Source organism: Papio anubis, chromosome X (genome assembly GCF_008728515.1).
Source record: "Papio anubis isolate 15944 chromosome X, Panubis1.0, whole genome shotgun sequence".
Classification (NCBI taxonomy): Eukaryota; Metazoa; Chordata; class Mammalia; order Primates; family Cercopithecidae; genus Papio; species Papio anubis.
The window spans coordinates 66739550-66760323 of NC_044996.1; the positions used below are offsets into that span (position 1 = coordinate 66739550).

At 35.9% G+C, this 20774-nt stretch overlaps 1 protein-coding gene across 3 annotated transcripts in view; it reads right to left on the reverse strand.

Moving 5' to 3' along the window:
* The window catches only part of POF1B (POF1B actin binding protein), a 108979-nt gene that overhangs the window by 81399 nt on the left and 6806 nt on the right, over positions 1–20774 (reverse strand). For all 3 annotated transcript variants that reach the window (XM_021932870.2, XM_031660622.1, XM_031660621.1), the window contains exons 3-4: positions 11900–11974; positions 4016–4096 (exon numbers count right to left, since the gene is read on the reverse strand). In XM_021932870.2, the coding sequence (XP_021788562.2) occupies positions 4016–4096; positions 11900–11974 (156 nt within the window). The remainder of the gene's footprint in view (positions 1–4015; positions 4097–11899; positions 11975–20774) is intronic.

The window sequence follows — 20774 nt, forward strand, 5'->3', positions numbered from 1 at the left end:
TTTAATTGTAACAGCTAGAACCTCTGGCAGTAATTCTCACATCTAACAAAATATATAATCCCCAACATCTACTTTACTGTTCCCAGGCCCCAAAACCTTAGTGGAAAATTTTTTAAAAAAAGATTTGCTGATTTGGCTCGTTACAATTTGAAGATATCCAACTTCAAGTAGACCCTCCAACCTTTGTGGTTATATTTGTATTCATCAAATTCTTTATAACGTTGATAATATTTTCATTTTCCTCAACTCCTGTGCTTATACTCCGTCTTTCTCCTCCTATTTACAGTGAAAACCAAGATAATCTATCTAATTAGATCTCTCTGTTTTCCTGCACATCTCAAAAATCTCTCTTTTCTGCTCCTTCCATCCACTTAAGGAAAAAGATGCATTCTCTCTCTCTTTCTCTTTTTTCCTGAAGTCGTTTCTCCATCTGTACCTGGAATCCCATTCCTTCTTATGTCTTCCAGAATATTATCCCATTTGTCTACTTTCTCTGTTGCATCTTTAGCCTTTCTTATTACTGTTAATGGTCAAACTCTATTTCTCCAACCTCATCTTCTTAGGCCTTTTGGTCACTTGAGATGGTTGAGCACCCCATGTTTGCATTTGCTTCAGTTACGGTGTGTTCACATCCCTTGCTGATAACCTCTCTGTCTGTGAAAGTGGCTCCTTCCTTCTGTTCACTTAAAGTAGACATTTCTCAAAGTTCTGACCCAATCTTCTCCATTACCTCTTAGTGATCTCACTCATTCCCATAGCTTCAATGATACCTTTAAGAGGAATGATTCCCACATCTCTGTCAAATGTGACCTTTGAGTCATTTTTTAACTGCCTGTTAGGTGTCTTTGTTTCTATGCACCTAAAATGCTACTGGTTCAAATAAAACTCAAAATTTCACCCTTTTCTAAATCTACTTCTCCTCCCACTCACATTTCAATCACTTTAAGTGGGTCACCTTACTCTCAGTGTCTCAAGCTAAAAAGCTTAGGGTCATATTGACTTTTCTCCATATCCAATAAGTCATCGAATCTTGTTAAAGCTACCATCTAAAATAGCTGTCGGAAAAGATATAGAGTGATGAATTAGCATCAGAAGACCTGAGCAAGTTATACTTACTCAAACTTTCATTTCCTTAGTAGTAAAATAATGCTAACAACAAGATTAATCATACTAATACCTTAAATACCACAATAAATCCTTCCCTGATTTCCCCCAAACAAATATATTATCTCCGACATCTGAACTCCAATAATAATTTATCCGTAGTCCTTTCATGGCATCTATCCTACATCTCATCATGTATTCTACATAGCTATTTGTGGACCTGTCTTATTTCTTTCCCTGATAAGAGCTGTATGCTCCTTTAATTTGGGAAACATGTCTTATTTCACTTTCTGTTGAGAGACTGTATAGTGTCTTCCCCGTAGCAGGAGCTTCACAACTGGAAAATTAATGAAATTGATTAGTATTAATTGGATTATATCCACTAATGGAACAAATGTATTTCCTTCATTTCTGGATCAGATGTTAACCAGAATGCATAAATCCTTAGATTAAATGATGACAAATGGAGATCAGGAACAACAAAAAATAAACAGACTCAACAGAGATAGAAAAAATCATAATGGAACATGTGGATTGAGATTATTTTAATTACAGGAAAAAGAAATAAAGATTAGACAAGCTGGGAGGTGAAAGAGGATGAAATTGCTGTTTAGAAGGCTCAGCTTATTATAAATATTGTAATTAAACTAGAATCTTCTCCTGAGGGGATTTAAAAGAGCAAACAAAAAAAGAATCTACTTAGATAAATAAAATGGGGCGTATAGCTAAACAGGATTTTCAAGCTATTTTGTAAAACAAGTTAGATTACTTTTCATTTACAAAGCATCGTGAAACTTGAAATTTGCTTCATTCCTCAATAATGTAAAGAGTTAAATGATTTAAAATGACCATTTTCTTCAACCTTCTGCTGGGACTTTGTCCTGAGAGAAAAATTGATACGACTGTATTCAACTACAAGTTGAACAAGTTTGTAGTTGAACACAGTCATGTTGATGAGGTCTTACAGGGGTAGGCTCAGTTTTTCCAATATGTTAGGTATTTGCATATATACTTCTAATTTCTCCGTTCTTGTAACTACATGTGGGTAAGGGGGTGCATAAGTGAGTATTAGATCCTAATTCACCTCCATCATCAATTGTCCTTCATTTGCAAATGTTTCACTCCCATCTCTCTATTGTTCAATTTCAGTTCCAATTTTGCTCCTTTGTAATTGAATGGTTTTGCACTAGCTAGGAACTTAAGTTGAAGAAGGTTGGGACTTTGTTTTGTTTACTGCTTTATCCTCCAGTTCTTAGGGCAATTTCTGGAATGCAATAGGCAATCAATAAATATTTATTGAGTAAATGACTGAATTTCTCTCTGCTTCCATTTTTTTTTTTCACCTTTTTAGGATTAACCAGGACATAATATTGAAATTGCCCAGCACGGAGTATATACCCAATAGTTATTAATTCTTTTTTTTCCCTATTAACTAAAGAATAAAGATTCATCCAAAGTCATGTAAGAGTTGCTGGCAAAGTGGATTGGAATCCAAATGATTGGACATTTTATATCTCTCTGGATATATCCTAGGCAAGCACAGCAATTCTCACACTATGAAAATAATGGGTATCTAGAACTAACTCTGAAAGCCAGGAGTATCAAGTGCAATATGCATCCAAGTATGCATATCCCCCAGATTATGTATAAAAAGAAAGAAAAAGAGAGAGGGAAAGGAAGAAGAGGAATGTTTGAAGTGACTGGCCAAGTAACAGAAAAAGATATGCTATCCTCTCCCAGGCCCTTTCCATCTCCCCCTCCCTACCTCTCCCTCCCTACCTCCATCATTTTCAGATTCATTGCATAAATATTTGATTCTGCAAAAGGAGGAACAGGCAACTGATTTAACTGTAATAACATGCCCTTTCAATATTTACATGGATGTATGAAAACTCAAGCAAATGTCCAAAACAATCACTCCTCGACTCAGAGCCTCGTAAGTTCATACCGACACACATGCACAACTAGCAGCCTGCCTAGCTAAGGAGCCATGAGATTATTTTTAATAAATAAGTAAATGAAGAAGAAAGGGTTTAGATATTAGTAGAAGCTTAGTACATCTTCCCCACTCAGAATAGTAGGAAGCAGGACCCTAATCTAACCCTTTCCTTTCCACAGCTGAAGTAAATATTTTATCTTATAAGGGAAGGGCAGGATGGCTTCACATCATGGCAGAAAAAATAAAGAGCAAAGCAAAGAATTATTGTAGTCCTCTCTGGATCATACTGTTGCCAATTGTGAAACCGATGTCCTTACAACCTCCTAGAGCTTCCTGTTGCAGCTAAAAAAGGGGTATGTGTGCATGAATGTAAATGCATGTGTTGAGGATGGCTTATTATAGTGGAATCTCAGTTTGTGAAATGTAAGGATTTATATCTCAGTAAACAACAATAATGTAATTTTCTAAAAAACTCATTTCTGGGCACAAAAGTTCACACACCACAGGCAATACAGGCATAGGGGCACTATTTAACTTTTGACCTTTAATTTTCATCTTCCTAGTCCATATCTCCATGGCAAAGGTAAATAGTCTGAAAACTCCAACCCCTGGTGTAGCAATTGACAGAGCTTTTATGTGAAGCCTGTAAAAGAACTTTGTCCCTTTTTTCTTTCGTTCAAAGTGCATAAAAGTCTTTTGTAGCATAAGGGTGGGACTATAGAAGAGGAAAATGTTTACAACCCAAGAATTTCCAACCTGCTTGGAAGTATTGCATCTCTGAGTCAGAATATATAGACGCCTGGTTGTCTGGCATTAAAGATGACATTTATTGATACTGATAATCAGCAATTTACTTTGTAACTGTAAGAAAGTCCAACAATCTGATCTTAAGGATCTGGTAACTGATTAAGCCTTTTTGTTTAAGCAATTAACTTCTAAAGAATTATATCTTGGGAAAAGTTTGTGTCTTACCTGTTCAGGATTTTGTACTACATATTTCCTAATAGTGGTCTGTGGATATGTAGTAACTTTCACTGTTGGAGAATGAAGTTCCTGTAAAGAAAAGATAAAAGCTGGATATAATCATAGTTATTTAATTACCTTGGAGCTATCAATAACAATAGGGAACAATTTCCAGTGTGATATTTTTAGTTATTTGCATGAATGATGATGTATGATTTAGTTAATTTTAATTTCAGAAACGTGTATAAAAGCATGTGTTCAGTGCTCAGCATTTTACTGGGTACTTGTATTATACTCATTTCATGGTATTTCATCCACATTCCAAACTATATTTGACAAGCATTTTAAAATGCTTGTTTCATTATAAATGATTACAAGAAAATAATACCTCAATAGTGATGAATTAAACCTCTGGTTTGGAAAAGACATCTTATCTTAAAAAAAATGAAAAGAGACACAAAGAGAAAAATGTGTATGTGTGTGTAGTTAAACATATAAATCTTCAGTGTGCTGGAAAGAGAGGACCATAGATATCATTGTAAAATGTTGATGGGAAAAGAGTTTTTTTTAGGGGGTTCATGTAGATTTATTTATTATTTTTAACTTTTATTATAGGTTCAGGAGGACATATGCAGGTTTGTTATATAGGTAAATTCATGACACAGGGGTTTGTTGTACAGATTATTTCATCACACAGGGACTAAGCCCAGTACCCAGTAGTTATTTTTACTAATCGTCTCCCTCCTCCCACCCTCCATCCTCAAGTGTGGGCCAATGTGTATTGTTCCCCTTTTTGTGTCCAGGATTTCTCATTATTTAGCTCCCACTTACAAGTGAGAACATGCGGTATTTGGTTTTCTGTTCCTGTGTAAGTTTGCTGTGTAATGGCCTACAGCTCCATCCATGTTCCCACAAAAGACATGATCTCATTCTATTTTATGGCTGCCTACTATTCCATGGTACATATATATATATATCACATTTTCTTTATCCAATCTGTCATTAATGGGCATAGTGATTTCATATCTTTGCCTTTGTGAACAATGCTGCAATGAACATTCATGTACATGTGTCTTTATGGTAGAATGATTTATATTCCTTAGGATATATACCCAGTAATGGGATTGCTGAGTTGTATACCCAGTAAGGGGATTTCTGGTAAAAGGGTAGTTCTATTTTTGGTCCTTTGAGGAATTGCCACACTAATTTACACTCCCACCAACAATGTATAAACTTTCCCTTTTCTCCACAGTCTCACCAGCATCTGTTAGGTTTTATTTTCTTCTGACTTTTTAATAATAGTCATTCTGACTGTTATCAGATGGAATCTCATTGTGGTTTTGACTTGCATTTCTCTAATGATCAGTAATATTAAGCTTCTTTTCATATGCTTGTTGGTTACATGTATGGCTTCTTTTGAGAAGTGTCTGTTCATGTCCTTTGCCCACTTTTTAATTGGGTTGTTTGTTTTTCTCTTGTAAATTTGTTCAAGTTCCTTATAGATGCTGGATATTAGACTTGTCAAATGTGTAGTTGACAAATATTTTATCCCATTCTATAGGCTGTCCTTTCACTCTATTGATAGTTTCCTTTAATGTGCAGAAGCTCTTTAGTTAAATTAGATTCTGTTTGTCAATTTTGCTTTTATTGGGATTGCTTTTGACATTTTGTTTCTATGTCCAGAATGGTATTGCTTAGGTTGTCTTCTAGGGTTTTTAGAGTTTGGGGTTTTACATTTAAGACTGTAATCAATCAATCCTGAGTTGATTTTTGTATACGGTGTAAGGAAGGGGTCCAGTTTCAATCTTCTGCATATGGCTAACCAGTTATCCCAGCTCCATTTATTGAATAGGGAGTCCTTTCCCCATTGCTTGTTTTTGACAGCTTGGTCAAAAATCTGATAGTTGACCAGTACCATGCTGTTTTGGTTACTATAGCCCTGTAGTAGTTTGAAGTTGGGCAGCGTGATGTCTCCAGCTTTGTTCTTTTTGCTTAGGATTGCCTTGGCTATTTGGGCTCTTTTTCTCATTCCATATGAATTTTAAAATAGTTTTATTTCTAGTTCTGTGAAGAATGTCCTTGGTAGTTTAATAGGAATAGCATTGAATCTATAAATTACTTTGGGCAGCACGATCATTTTAACAATATTGATTCTTCCTATCCATGAGCATGGAATGTTTCTCCATGTTTGTGTCATCTCTGATTTCTTTGAGCGGTGTTTTGTAATTCTCATTGTAGAGATCGTTCACCTCACTAGTTAGCTGTATTCCTAGGTATTTCGTGTGTGTGTGTGGGTGGGGGGGCAATTGTGAAAGGGATTGCATTTCTGATTTTGCTCTCAGCATAATTGTTGTCCGTGTATAAGAATGTTAGTGATTTTGCACATTGATTTGGTATCCTGAAATTTGGCTGAAGGTAGTTTTTGGCTAAGACTATGGGGGTTTCTAGATATAGAATCATGTCAACTGCAAACAGGGATAGTTTGACTTCCTCTCTTTCTATGTTAATGTTCTTTATTTCTTTCTCTTACCTGTTTGCTCTGACCAGTACTCCCAATACTATGTTGAATAGGAGTGGAGAAAGGGGGCATCCTTGTCTTGTGCAGGGTTTCAAGGGGAATGCTTCCAGCTTTTTCCCTTTCACTATGGTGTTGGTTGTAGGTTTGTCATATATGGCTCTTATTATTTTAAAGTATGTTCCTTCAATACCTAGTTTATTGAGACTTTTTAACATGAAGCAATGTTAAATTTTATCAAAAGCCTTTCTGCATTTATTGAGATAATCATGTGGTTTTGTCTATAGTTCTGTTTATGTGATGCCTTGCATTTATTAATTCGTGAATGCTGAACCAGTGTTGCATCCCAGAAGTGAAACCTATCTGATGGTGGTGCATTGGCTTTTTTATGTGCTGCTGGATTAAGTTTGCAAGTATTTGGTGGAGGATTTTTGCATCAATGCTCATCAGGGATATTGGCCTGAAGCTTTCTCATTTTTTTGTTGTGTCTCTGCCAGGTTTTGGTATCAAGGTGATGCTGGCCTCATAGAATGATTTGGGGAGGAATCGTACCTCTTCATTTTTTTTGTAGTACTTTCAATATGAATGGTACCAACTCTTCTTTGTACATCTGGTAGAATTTGGCTGTGAATCCATCTGGTCTTGGGCTTTTTGTTGTTGCTGTTAGGTTATTTATTATTGATTCAATTTTGGAGCTCATTATTGGTCTGCTCAGAGATTCAATTTTTTTCTTGCTTCCATCTTGGGAGGAAAAATGTGTCCAGGAATTCATTCATCTCTACTAGGTTTTTCAGTTTGTATGCATAGAGGTGTTTGTAGCAGTTTCTAATGGTTATTTTTATTTCTGTGAGATCAGTGGTAACATGCTCTTTGTCATTTCTAAGTGTGTTTATTTGGATCTTCTCTCTCTTCTTCTTTATTAGTCTAACCAGTAGCATATGTGCCTTATTAATTTTTTGAGAAACGAACTCCTGGATTTGTTGATCTTTTGAATGTTTTTTTGTGTCTCAATTTCCTTTAGTTCAGTAATGATTTTGGTTATTTCTTGTCTTCTGCTAGCTTTGGGGTTAGTTTGCTCTTCATTTTCTAATTCTTACTGTTGTGATGTTAGGTTGTTAATTTGAGATCTTTCTAACTTCTGGTTGTGGGTGTTTAATGCTATAAATTTCCCTCTTAACACTGCCTTAGCTGTGTACCAGAGATTCTGGCATGTTGTGTCTTTGTTCTCACTAGTTTCAAAGAACTTCTTGATTTCTGCCTTAATGTCATTATTTACCCAAAAGTCACTCAAGAGCATGTTGTTTAATTTCCACGTAAATGCATGATTTTGAGGGATTTTTAAAAATTTGACTTCTATTTTTATTGCACTTTGGTCCAAGAAGGTGTTTGGTATGATTTCAGTTCTTTTGCATTTCCTGAGGATTGTTTTATATCTGACTGTTTGGTGGATTTTAGAGCATGTGCTATGTGATGATGAGAAGAATGTATAGTATGTTGTTTTGGGGAGGAGAAGTTCCATAGAGGTCTATCTGATCTATTTGGTCAAATCTTTTTTTTTTTTTTTTTTTTTGAGACGGAGTCTCGCTCTGTCGCCCAGGCTGGAGTGCAGTGGCCAGATCTCAGCTCACTGCAAGCTCCGCCCCCGGGTTCACGCCATTCTCCTGCCTCAGCCTTCCGAGTAGCTGGGACTACAGGCGCCCGCCACTGCGCCCGGCTAGTTTTTTGTATTTTTTAGTAGAGACGGGGTTTCACCGTATTAGCCAGGATGGTCTCGATCTCCTGACCTTGTGATCCGCCCGTCTCGGCCTCCCAAAGTGCTGGGATTACAGGCTTGAGCCACCGCGCCCGGCCCTATTTGGTCAAATCTTGAGTTCAGGACCTGAGTATCTTTGTTAAGTTTCTGCCTTGATGAGCTGTCTAATACTTTCAGTGGAGTGTTGATGTCTCCCACTGTTATTGCATGGGAGTCTACATCTCTTTGTAAGTCTCTAAGAACTTGCTTTATGAATCTTGGTACTCCTGTGATGGGTGCATATATATTTAGGATAGTTAAGTCTTCCTGTTAAATTGAAATATTTACCATTAGGTAATGCCCTTCTTTGTCTTTTTTTTTTTTTTTTTTTTTTTTTTTTTATCTTTCTTAAAGTCTGTTTTGTCTGAAATTAGTATTGCAACCCGTGCTTTTTTATTTTTTCATTTTCTTGGTAGATTTTTCTCCATCCCTTTATTTTTAGCCTACGGGTGTCATTGTATGTGAGATGGGTCTCTTGAAGACAGCATTTTTTGGGGGGAGTCTAGGTTCTTCATCCAGCTTGCCATTCTGTGCCTTTTAACTGGGGCGTTTAGCCCATTTACATTCAAGATTGGTATGGAAGTGTGTGCATTTGATTCTGTTATTATTTTGTTAACTGGTTATTGTGCTGGCTTGTTTGTGTGGCTGCTTTATAATGTAACCAATCTGTGCACTTAAGTGTGTTTTTCTATTGACTGGTAATAATCTTTACTTTCCATGTTTAGTGCGCCTTTCAAGATCTCTTGTAAGGCAGGTCTGATGGTAACAAACTCCCTTATCATTTGCTTATCTGAAAATAATCTTATTTATCCTTTGCTTAAGAAGCTTAGTTTGACTGGATATGAAATCCTTGTTTGATGATTTTTTTCTTTAATAGTATTGAATACAGGCCTCTAATCTCTCCTGGCTTGAGGGTTTCTGCTGAAAAGTCCACTGTTAGCCTGATGGGTTTTCCTTTGTAAGTGACCTGTCCTTTCTCTCTAGCTGCCATTAACATTCTTTGTTTCATTTCAACCTTGAAAAATCTGCTGATTATGTGTCTTGAGGATTATCTTCTTGTGTAGAACCTTGCATGGTTCTCTGTATTTTCTAAATTTGACTGTTGGCTTCTCTAGCAAGGCTAGGGAAGTTTTCATGGACTATATCCTAAAATGTTTTTCCAAGGTTTTGCTTTCTCCCTGTCCCTTTCAGAGTTGCCAATAATTCATAGATTTAGCTTGTTTACATAATCCCATATTCCTCAGAGATTTTGTTCATTCTTTTTTATTCTTTTTTTCTTTATTTTTGTCTGACTGTCTTATTTCAAAGAGTCAGTGTTCAGGTTCTGAGATTCTTTCCTTGGCTTGATGTATTCTTCTTTTATTTTATTTTATTTTATTTTTTTATTTTTTTAAGACGGAGTCTCGCTCTGTCGCCCAGGCTGGAGTGCAGTGGCGCGATCTCAGCTCACTACAACCTCCGCCCCCCAGGTTCATGCCATTCTCCTGCCTCAGCCTCCTGAGTAGCTGGGACTACAGGCGCCCGCCACTGCGCCCGGCTAATTTTTTGTGTATTCTTCTTTTAATACTTGTGATTGCATTGTGAAATTCTTCTAGTGTGTTTTTTCAGCTCTATCAGATCAGTTAGGTTCTTTTTTCACTACCTATTCCATGTGTCGGTTCTTGTATCATTTTATTGTGATTATTAGTTTTCTCAGATTGGGTTTTGCCATTCTCCTAAATCTCAATGATCTTTATTTCTATCTATATTCTGAATTCTGTTTCTGTTATTTCAGCCAGTTCAACCTGGTTAAGAACCTTTGTTGGAGAACAAGTGTAATCATTTGGAGGACATAAGCCACTCTGTCCTTTTGAGTTGCCAGTGTTCTTGCATTGGTTTTTTCTTACCTCCGTGTGTGGGTGTTCCTTTAACTGCAGTGTAGGTTGAACACAGTCAGTAGACTTCTTTTTTGGATGTTTTCACAGGGCTGAGATTTTGTGCAGGGTCTAAATAGCTGACTTCTTGTCTTTGGTTTCACAGGGAGTTATGTTAGTGAGGTATTGTTGTTGAAGCTTTGGGTTGTGATCCAATATGTGGCGCTTAGGCATAGCAATCTGTTAGTAGGCTCTTCCGCAGTCCCGTTGCTCCTCTGTTATTTCCTCACAGTTGCAGCTATGCTCCCTCTCAATGCCCTGAAAGTGTGGGCTCCTCTCCCACTTGAGTGCTGGCTGTAAATTGTGGCTTGGCACTCCAGGGATGGCCATTACAGCTCTATGGTGATATCAGTGTTTGTTTTCTCCTCAACTTGGAGGCAGCAGAGACGACCTTAGCAGTGGTTGTGGTCAAAGGTCTTTTACTTGTCTCCCGGGGGCTCCACCCAGGGAGATACAGGTCAGCAATCACTCAGTGCTATCAGCCCGGGATGGAGGTTCTGTGCTGTAGGCCTAAGCCGGGGTTCCCTGCCTGGTAATGAGCAGGCAACGGGTTCCATGGCAGGGAAAAGAGTTAATATCATCCATATAAAGAGAGTTCTTATATATCAATGAGAACAAAATCCTAAGGGCTACATTTCTAAGTCAGTTATAACCTTTATCCCACTGTCCAGTGGTTTGTTATGTATGTGGCCCATGCTAGTCTGTGAGCTCCTTGAAAATAGTGATTGTATCTAATTTATCTTGGTGCAATATGTGGCACATACTTGGTGTTCAGCAAATGTAAGCTGAGTAAGTGCATTACTCTAATTGACCTAACTCTAATCTAGACCAAACTGAGAAGTGGTAGGGAAACTTTTCTTTAATAATCTTATTTTTCTGCATAATATCATATTTTCCTTGCTGTACTCAAGGACTAAAGACCAGTTTTTGTTCATTTGTCTCCTCACTATCCAAGTTCACATCCTGACCCCGCACTGGGTCAGATTGTTTTCTTAAAACAGCATCTCCCGCCTTCCTACCTTCTAAATCCCATAACCCCTTTACTCCTCTTTCATGTAACAACAAACTTAGTGTGCTTTATGTTTTACTTTCTTAGAATTTACTTTTTTATATATGGCAATTACTTAATAAAACACATATTTTAATATTCTGTTTATTATTATAGCTACCTTTTGGATACACAATACCTAGATTCAAGAATAATCCTAAAAGTGGGATTATTAGCCATAAAGGCTAAGGAAATAGACCCTTGTGTGTCTTTCAAATCATACACCTATAAGAAGAGTTAGTTATGACCCTATAAGTTATTCTCTCTGAATATGAACTCATAATACAATCACTCATAAAGCCAAGTCTTCAATCAATCTGAGATCTGGGTATTTCATCCACACTCACTAGGAGATCTTTGGCTAAATTAAACTGCACTCAAACTAAAAGCAGTTAGATTGAATAGGCAATGAAACAGAAGAATCTGATTCATAGTACTCGTTTCACATTACTTTTACTGGGCTGAGCTGATTCTCATATGTGAGAATCCTCTTTCATAGTTTATGATCCTCACATGATGTGAATGTGTAAAGTCTTATGAGGATCTAAAGATTGCTTACATACATGAAGAAGCCTTCCATATAAAAAAGAGGAACAAATCTAATGTAATTCACAACTTCTTTTACCTGTTCAGTATTTTGGGTTATATGTAGAGTACTTGGGCCACATGTAGATATTTTTAAAGTTGGAGAATGGAGTTCCTGTTAAGAGAAACAAAAGGGAGTTCAGAAATTATTTGAAAGTCTTAAGTTCTCATGGTATTTTTTCTTTATTTTTATAATAATCTGATTAGTACGAAATAAGAGCATTATTTAGTGCTTTCTTAGATAATGTCCATCTTTCCAAAGAACTAAATTACTTTGTTGTCTTCTCACATAATCCAATGATAAAAGAGTTTCTAGAGTGCTTTCATAGCAATACATTCTACTTGTACTGTTAGGTTGCATTCTTTTTGTTTCTGCTTCAAGAACTCTGCATTCATATACACCCCAATGTTATTATTATTATATGTTTGCAATTAACAAGATATAATATTTTATCAAATAAAATTTTTCTTTCAGTATTTGTTTTATTTATTTTTAAAAATTCATATAAATTTAAGGGGTACAAGTACAGTTTTGTTACATGGATATTTTGCATAGCGATGAAGTCTGGGCTCTTAGAGTAACCATCAACCGAATAGTGTACATGGTACTCATCAAATAATTTCTCATCAAATGATGTAAACTTTAATAATGATCAAACCAAGAGACAGACACCCCATTCTCCATGATGTGCTTATTTCACATTGCATGCCTGTATCAAAATATCTTATGCACCCCATAAATATATACATTTACTATGTGCCCCAAATTTTAAAAATAAAATAAAACTTAGAAAAAATAATTCTCAAACCAATATAAGAAACTACCTTTGAAAACTCAACTAAGAGTAATTTTAAGAATAAATTTTGAAGTACTTTTGAAGAAGGTAGTTTGAAGAATAAACTTGAGTAAATTTCAAACTACCTTTGAAAACTCAACTAAGAGTAACTAATTTTAAATCAATTCAAGCTGACTCTTAATTATGCTTTGTCTATTCTGCTTCTTGTCTAATTTCAAAGAGTAGACTGTATTGTTAAAAATAATCTGTAAAAGTGAAATAATATAATTTTTTAAATGGTCCAATAAAATGATCAATCTATCCATCACACTGGCATTGTTTACATATTTCCTCAAAGCCAACAAAACTGCAATCACTTCATTAGTGTGCAAAGAATTGATGGCATTACTCAATCTCCCCATACCTTACCATAATTTACAATCAATTGGCACAACTCCAGGATATTTTCCTACAAAGGTATAAATATTTTTTCTTTAGAACAAGGGGACTATTAAAAATCAGAATCATTAATTTACAAGGGAAGCACTGACAGACACATACAGAACTATGGCTATAATGTAGGTATTACATGTGTTCTTAAAACAGGACTATGCATTTACTCAAACTGCCAAATGTTCTGCATTCTTTCGTGTTGTTGTTCTTATCAAACTTATAACATTTTCATCCTCCCCCAACCTTTATATCAACAGCAGTACTGCAGGCTCAGTATTTCTAGGAATCTTTTGCATATGTTCCCAAATTTTCTGCTAATAATTGAGAAGACTTACTCAGACAAATGCAGAGAATTACAGATATTAGACAAAACAGGTACACATTATCCAGTTTAGGAAAATGGTTATAAATACAACCATGTGCAGGCAGGTTTTGCCCACAGACCCAAGAGGAGCAGATTCAAGAAGACAAGAAAAAAGAGGGGTGCTCTTTAGTTATGAAATAATACACGAACACATTCTTAATATAAACATTTATATAGATAAGGTTAAAGACCTTCTCTTGACCATCTCCCCTCCACTCACTTACCCAGAAGTTACCATTGTTGTCAGTTAAGGTGTCTACATAAATACCTATGTATAAATAGTAATATTATTGCTTTTGTTGTTCTACAACTTAAACCAAACAGTATCTCTTGTATTATGTACTAGATACATGTTTTAACTCATTATTTTAAATTAATAGTATTCAGCTTGTTTATATGTTTTCCTACCGATTAACATTTAGATTATTTCCAGGTTTCCACTATGCTGCAATGAGCATCCTTGTGCAACATGTTTCTTTAGAATTCCACACAGAATTAGGATTGCTGGGACATAGAGTATGTGTGTTACTCATTTGAACAGATACTGCCCAATTAATTTCCCAAATTTGACTATGATAATTATACATCCACCAGCAGTGTGTGAAGGTATTCATGACTAGAGGATGTTTGGTCTGTTTAGGCTGGGGCTAATAATATTATGCTAGTATCATTCTGAGAAGACCATTACGTACATGGCTAGTATCTGGTAGCTGTTGTAGAAATGATACCTCTCTCCTCCTTCTTGTAACCAATTCAAATATGATGGCATTAACAAATGAAACATAGCAAACCTTACTAGCCAACTGGACTGTCTTTTAAGATACAAAAGTGTACTAAGAAGTTTTATAAATCTGCAGAAATTAAAACAAATAGGAATACACACACATCACACATCACAGATAAAGACATTTATTTACGCTAGCATAGTCAGAATTACTTTATTCACATGCTGAGATAATAGACATTTAAAGGGCAAATGGTTGTATTTGAGCAAAGACTAGTCTTGCCCTAAAATGAAGGAATTCTTTAATCTTCTTATATGTGGAAAGCTGGAACATCAATTCCATAGATTATAATATACTCAATTATTTTTAGCCCTACTTCATCCTTCATTATTAGAATTGATCATCTAGACAAATGTGGCTTTCCCATACAACCCTCATGGAAACATTAGATAACAAATGTAGTACGTTGAAAAATTACGACATTAAGATGTAGCTTAACATGAATCAAAGATATTTAGACATATGGTATTGACCAGCATGAATTTAAATTGCATCAGTATGGATTTAGGCTGATCACAAGGGGGAAAACCTCTCTGAACATAGGTTTATTAATTCCAGAAAGACTTGCTAAAGAAAAACCCTTTTCCCTGGAAGTCTACAAAATTAGGTAATATGGTGTGAGTATATGTCAAAAATAAACAAAATCTTGATATTGAAAGGTATTTCCAATGGCATCAAGATCCAGGCAAGATTGCAGCAAGGCATCCCATAAATAGCAATTGACCATTCCATAGAAAGTGATCCAAAGTATTTTTGAATGAATGAATGAAAAGGAGATCTTAGTTTTAAAAGCACTCCAGGAATAACAATCCAAATCTCCCTCTTAATAACCTGTATCAGTCAGTGTTTAATTTTGTTACTTATCTGTATATCGCTTACCTAAATCTTTCATGTTGAAACTATTAAATTCAATGAACAGTCACTTTTTTTTTGTTTTTATGCCTTTTGTGACAAAACCCCACATTCCTGATGACCAAATAATTGAAGGCGATAATGGGGTGGTGGTGGCTATCATGACATAGTGGAAAAAGTGCTAGACTTGGAGCCAGGAGCCCTGGATTTTATTCCCATTTATACTACTAGCCACTTTTGTAATATTGGTCAACTCGTGTTCTCTCTCTGAGATTTTTTCCTCGTGTGAGAAATGGGACATGGGTGTGGGCGAGTGTGGATTAGAGGATCTTTAAGCTTGTTTCTATTTCTGACATTCTGTGAGTATAAGAGACCATTCCCAACTTATTATTCCACACAAACAAAACAATTTCAAAATTTTAAAACTTGTCAGTCTTGTTTTCCTTTGATGATGATTATAATGATAACTAACACCTATTAATAGCTTTCTATGCCAAACATGTTACATAGATCATTCTCTTTAACACTCAAAATAACCCCATAAAGAAGATACTATTATGACCCCATTATATACACAAGTAAAGTTAGACAGAGGTACTATAGGTAACCAGATGGAGATTACACAGCTAATGCTAAGGTGCTGGAATTCCAACTCAGTTAGCATGACTCCAGAACTCATTCTCTTAATCACTATACTTTGCCACTTTTATTGCTTGTCTCATTATATTTTCTGTTTTTCAAGTTGTGTAACCTAATTATATGGTTAGGTTTGACTAGTGCATATAACAGGTCAAATACTGGGATTTTTAAAATTATTCACTGTCAAAAGCAACTTTGGAGGCCTGAAAATAAGACACCTACCCAAAAGTGGCTGTGTGAGAGAACAGCCTTGATTAGATAATTTAAGCTTCCATAAACTCAATAGAATTTGTTTGTAAAATGCGTGATACATTTACGGAGCGTACTCACAGGCCTCTAAAACTCAATAAACCATTGAGTTTTTATTTAATACTCATATCATCTAATCTCTTCAATTTTGCAGGAAGACCTTACTTTTTCTCATAAAATATTCAGCATTTTGTTGTCATGTATTCCTGTGGGTCAGACTTGCTATATACACAAACATTATACCTTATTGCAACTTTAAGTAGAGTCTGGTGAAAAGGAATTTGGGGCCGGGCAAGGTGGCTCACGCCTGTAATCCCAACACTTTGGGAGGCCGAGGTGGGCGGATCACGAGGTCAGGAGATCCAGACCATCCAGGCTAATATGGTGAAACCCCGTCTCTACTAAAAATACAAAAAATTTTAGCCGGGTGTGGTGGGGGCGCCTGTAACCCCAGCTACTTGGGAGGCTGAGGCAGGAGAGGCAGAATGGCTGAACCTGGGAGGCGGAGCTTGCAGTGAATGAGGATCCATCCCACTGCCTGAGCTGGGGAGACAGAGTGAGGGGCTCGAGCAACAAAACAAACAAAACAAAAAACCAAAAAAGAAAGAAAGAAAGAAAGAAAGAAAAGAAAAAAGAAAAAGAAAAAGAATTTGGTTTATAATTATGTGGGCTTGGTTCTAATATATCTAGGTCCTTTTTTTCCTGCACTGCTTCAAGTAATGATTTTCAATTTTGGGAAAGTTATAACAGCTCTCTTCCTCCTATTCATTCTTTACTTTTTATAAAGTACATAGGGCATTACCAATTTTAAGACCAAAGTAGATTAAAATCAGTCTGTTTTGGGTATAATTTCATTACATCTCTTGAGATAACTGTCCATACCTTTGTACACTCTAAATCGTAGCTAGGAAACTCTGGTTTCCCTAGAGAATTCATTATTCACAAAAGTATATCTTATTTCCAACTATTTGTTTAAAAAGCTGTTTTCAGGGAAACATCACACATCGGGGCCTGTCTTGGGATCGGGGCTAGACGACGAATAACATTAGGAGAAATACCTAATGTAGATGATGGGTTGATGGGTGCAGCAAACCACCATGGCACGTGTATACCTATGTAACAAAACTGCATATTCTGCACATGTACCCCAGAACTTAAAGTGTATGTGTGTGTATATATATATACACATACACACACACACACACACACATATATATATATGCTGTTTTCAGAGTTAAATCAGATGATGTGCAAATGGCCTAAATGTCTCAGTTATTTACTTTAGTGAGAATGCTTTTGAGTAGCTCAGTGCAGTGGAGAAAGAAGGGAAAGCAGAAGCTTGAAAGGTGTTATTCTCCTTTGATAAAAGGAAAATGTTACAAGCTTAATATATATCCTGAATTCTAGGATTATTTCAGAGCAAGACCTTGAAAACTAGAGGGAAAACTATTTTTGTCCTCTAACATATTTTTGTTATTTTCAAATCTGATAATAGAACATTAGAATGGGAAAATATACAGTAAGGGTGACCATCAAATGTTTTGTTGAAATAAAAAATGTGAACTAATTTAAACTGAAATCATGAATACCTAAAGTTAATTAAGGGAGATAGCTGATGTAATGAAAATATCAGGAGCTAGTTTCTAAACTCAGGGAATCCACTAAACAGTTGTACTAAATAGACAAGTTATTTTGAGCTATTCGAGTCTCCATTTCCTTATTTGTTTAACAGACAAATAATACGCGATGAATATTGTCTTTATTCATACATTGTTCAATTTGTACAATAAATATAATAATGCTTGTTTACCTAATTTTTGAGGTTCTAGCAAGTTGTTTACTAGATACTCATATACATGGAAGAGTTGTGAAAAATAAAAAACCCATGTATTAATATGAAATATTATTTTTACTGGATTGATTATATATGTGACTAAGTTATTAACTTGCAGTTTCTTCACTACTGACTGTGTAATGACATTGAAAGAGATACAAATGATGAGTAGAATATAATCTCTACCCTCCCATGGTTATAATTATGTAGGGGATAAACACTATGAGTACAAATAGGAATTAAGTAGACTATCATAAGACCTATAAGAAGTTCACTAGGTGAGTTTTGAGGGCTAAGAGCTAACTTCAACCTGGGACAATCAGAGGATCAGAAGGTTACATTTGAGGAAAGGCTTGAAAAATTTGTATAATTTCAGCGTGTCTAGATTGGTGAGGGCGAGGAGCAGGGGCATTTCAGATGTAAAACCAATGGAGTGAAAGACATAGCTGTGGAAAATTGGGGACTTTATTTAGAGAACAATGATTTACACTTAGCTAAAACATAGGACACCAGAAGGAGGGTTCCAGGAAATTCCACAGGAGCCCTATCATGGAGGGTCTTGAAAGTCAGACTAAGCAATTTATAGATGCTTAGTGTCATTGAAAGTTTTTGCAGCAGAGGAGTGATATGGGATGTGTATAGGGAATTTAAGCAACTTTTCTAGAGAACATATTCTTAGGTGTAATTAAATTTGTGAAGATTTTAAAATAAATTCATGCAGGAACCCAAAATCTTTCTATCTTTCTTTCTTTCTTTTTCATTCTTTCTTTTCTTTTCTTTTTGTTTTTTTGTGAGACAGAGACTCACTCTGTCACCCAGGCTGGAGTGCAGTGGTGTGATCTCGGCTCACTGCAAACTCTGTCTCCCAGATTTGAGTGATTCTCCTGACTTAGCCTCCCAAGTAACTGGGATTACAGGCATGAGACACCATGCCAGGCTAATTTTTGTATTTTTAGTAGGGATGGGGGCGGGTTCACCATGTCAACCAGGCTGGTCTTGAACTCCTGACCCCAAGTGATTGGCCCGCCTCGACCTCCCAAAGTGTTGGGATTACAGGAGTAAACCACCATGTCCAGCCCTTTCCTTGGTAAATTCTAAATGTGTTTGTTTTGGTGTATGGGTGAGTATTTAACAGTAGTACAGGCTACATCCCTAATCCAAATATCCAAAATATGAAATGCTCCAATATTCAAGTTTTTGACATGACAAGTGGAAAATCCCACACTTGACTTCATTTGACAGGTTTCTAGTCAAAATGCAGTAAAATTTTTGTGCAAAAAATTACTAAAAATTTTTATAAAATTACCTTTGATCTGTGTGTATAAGGTGCGTATGAAACAACTAAATTTTGTGCTTAGACCTGGGTCCCATCCCTAAGATAGCTCATAATGTATATGCAAATGTTCCAAAATCTGAAAAAATATCCTAAATTTGAAACTCTTCTGGTTCAAAGCATTTTAGATAAGAAATACTCAACCTGCAGTAGTTTTTATGAAGGAATCTCTGAGCACATATATGATACGCTAAACGAATTACAAGGTAACTAAGTAAGATACAATAGATAAAAGTACTTCACACAGACAGTAATTCAGCAGCATGGGAGGTGAAGGGGGTATCTCTATAAGCAGACTAATTAGCAGTTTCAAGGTAATTTGATTAAAGGAAGTCACAACAAGATCCCAGGGAAATGATATAATGACAGATCAGAATAGCTACTCCTTTAACAACATTTGCCACAGTAATTAATGATTAATATTTGTCCATAAGGGAAAAAAGTATAAGTCAAATAAAAATAAGTCAGATCAAGATGCCTAATGGGGCCCAAGAACTAGAATAGTAAACTAATCAACTTATTAAATAATGTCCTTATGTTTATTTTATGTGTTCTCTTTTTTCACAGAGGCTATTTGTGTCTTACTTTCCATTTTCAGTTCAAAGAGAGGGCACAGAAGTGTGAAACCAACAAACAATCTTAGTTAAGTCACATATCTTTCCTAAAGTCACTGCTGGTTGTCACATTTAAGCATTTTTGGAAGCCATAATCACAGAAAGGGAGGAGAGAAAGAGGGGGGGAGAGAGAGAGAGAGAGAGAGAGAAAAAACTTACATGTAATTTCCAGTTGCATTATATTACCCAAACATTTGTTTTAATTTAAAAAAAAACCTCAACCCTCAAGACGTGTACAGTCCATGGTAGTGTGGAGGAAGCACCACTGACATACAACTTAGTATTATAAGTACATGTGTCACTTTATATTTAAATAATGCAAAGTGATACTAGCTTTAAAAGGAGACCATATCCAGAATGGAGGTGGGATTGGAGCACTACATTGAGGAGAGGGTGGGAAGATTCAGGGTTGAGAAAACTTTGAAGACGACTTTCCACATGAATTTTGAGAGATAGGTGGGATTCCAACAAAGATATGAGGGAAGGGTGGATGTTGCCAGAGTGGGTGATGGCATGAATAAAAGGAGGGTTTGGGAGGGAGGCAAAATGCTCAGTTTGTTCAAGAAATCTAGAGTGCTGTAGTGTCTGGAACACAAGGTGGAAGGAGGTGGGGAATGGGAGATAGATTGTAAAAGTAGGATTGGACTCTCCTAAGGAGGCCCTTTAACATCATCAAGATAAGGAGTTTGAACCTAACATCAGAACCTAATTATGACTGTTTTAGAAAAGATTTTTAATTACAAATCAAATGCCATTTTATTGCTGAGATCATACACTGAGATCATGCATAATAAGGTACAAAGCAATTTTATTTCTTTGTCATATTTCTATCAAATCTCTCTTGAAACATTATGACTCTAAATAACTAAAAATTAATCAACTTGCTGCCCAGTGCTGGAACATTATGTTTTGATACAAAATAATCAGTAACATTTATGAGAAAAATATTTTTAAAAAGAATACAAAATAATCAGTAACATTTATGAGAAAAATATTTTAAAAATTCTGAAGAACAA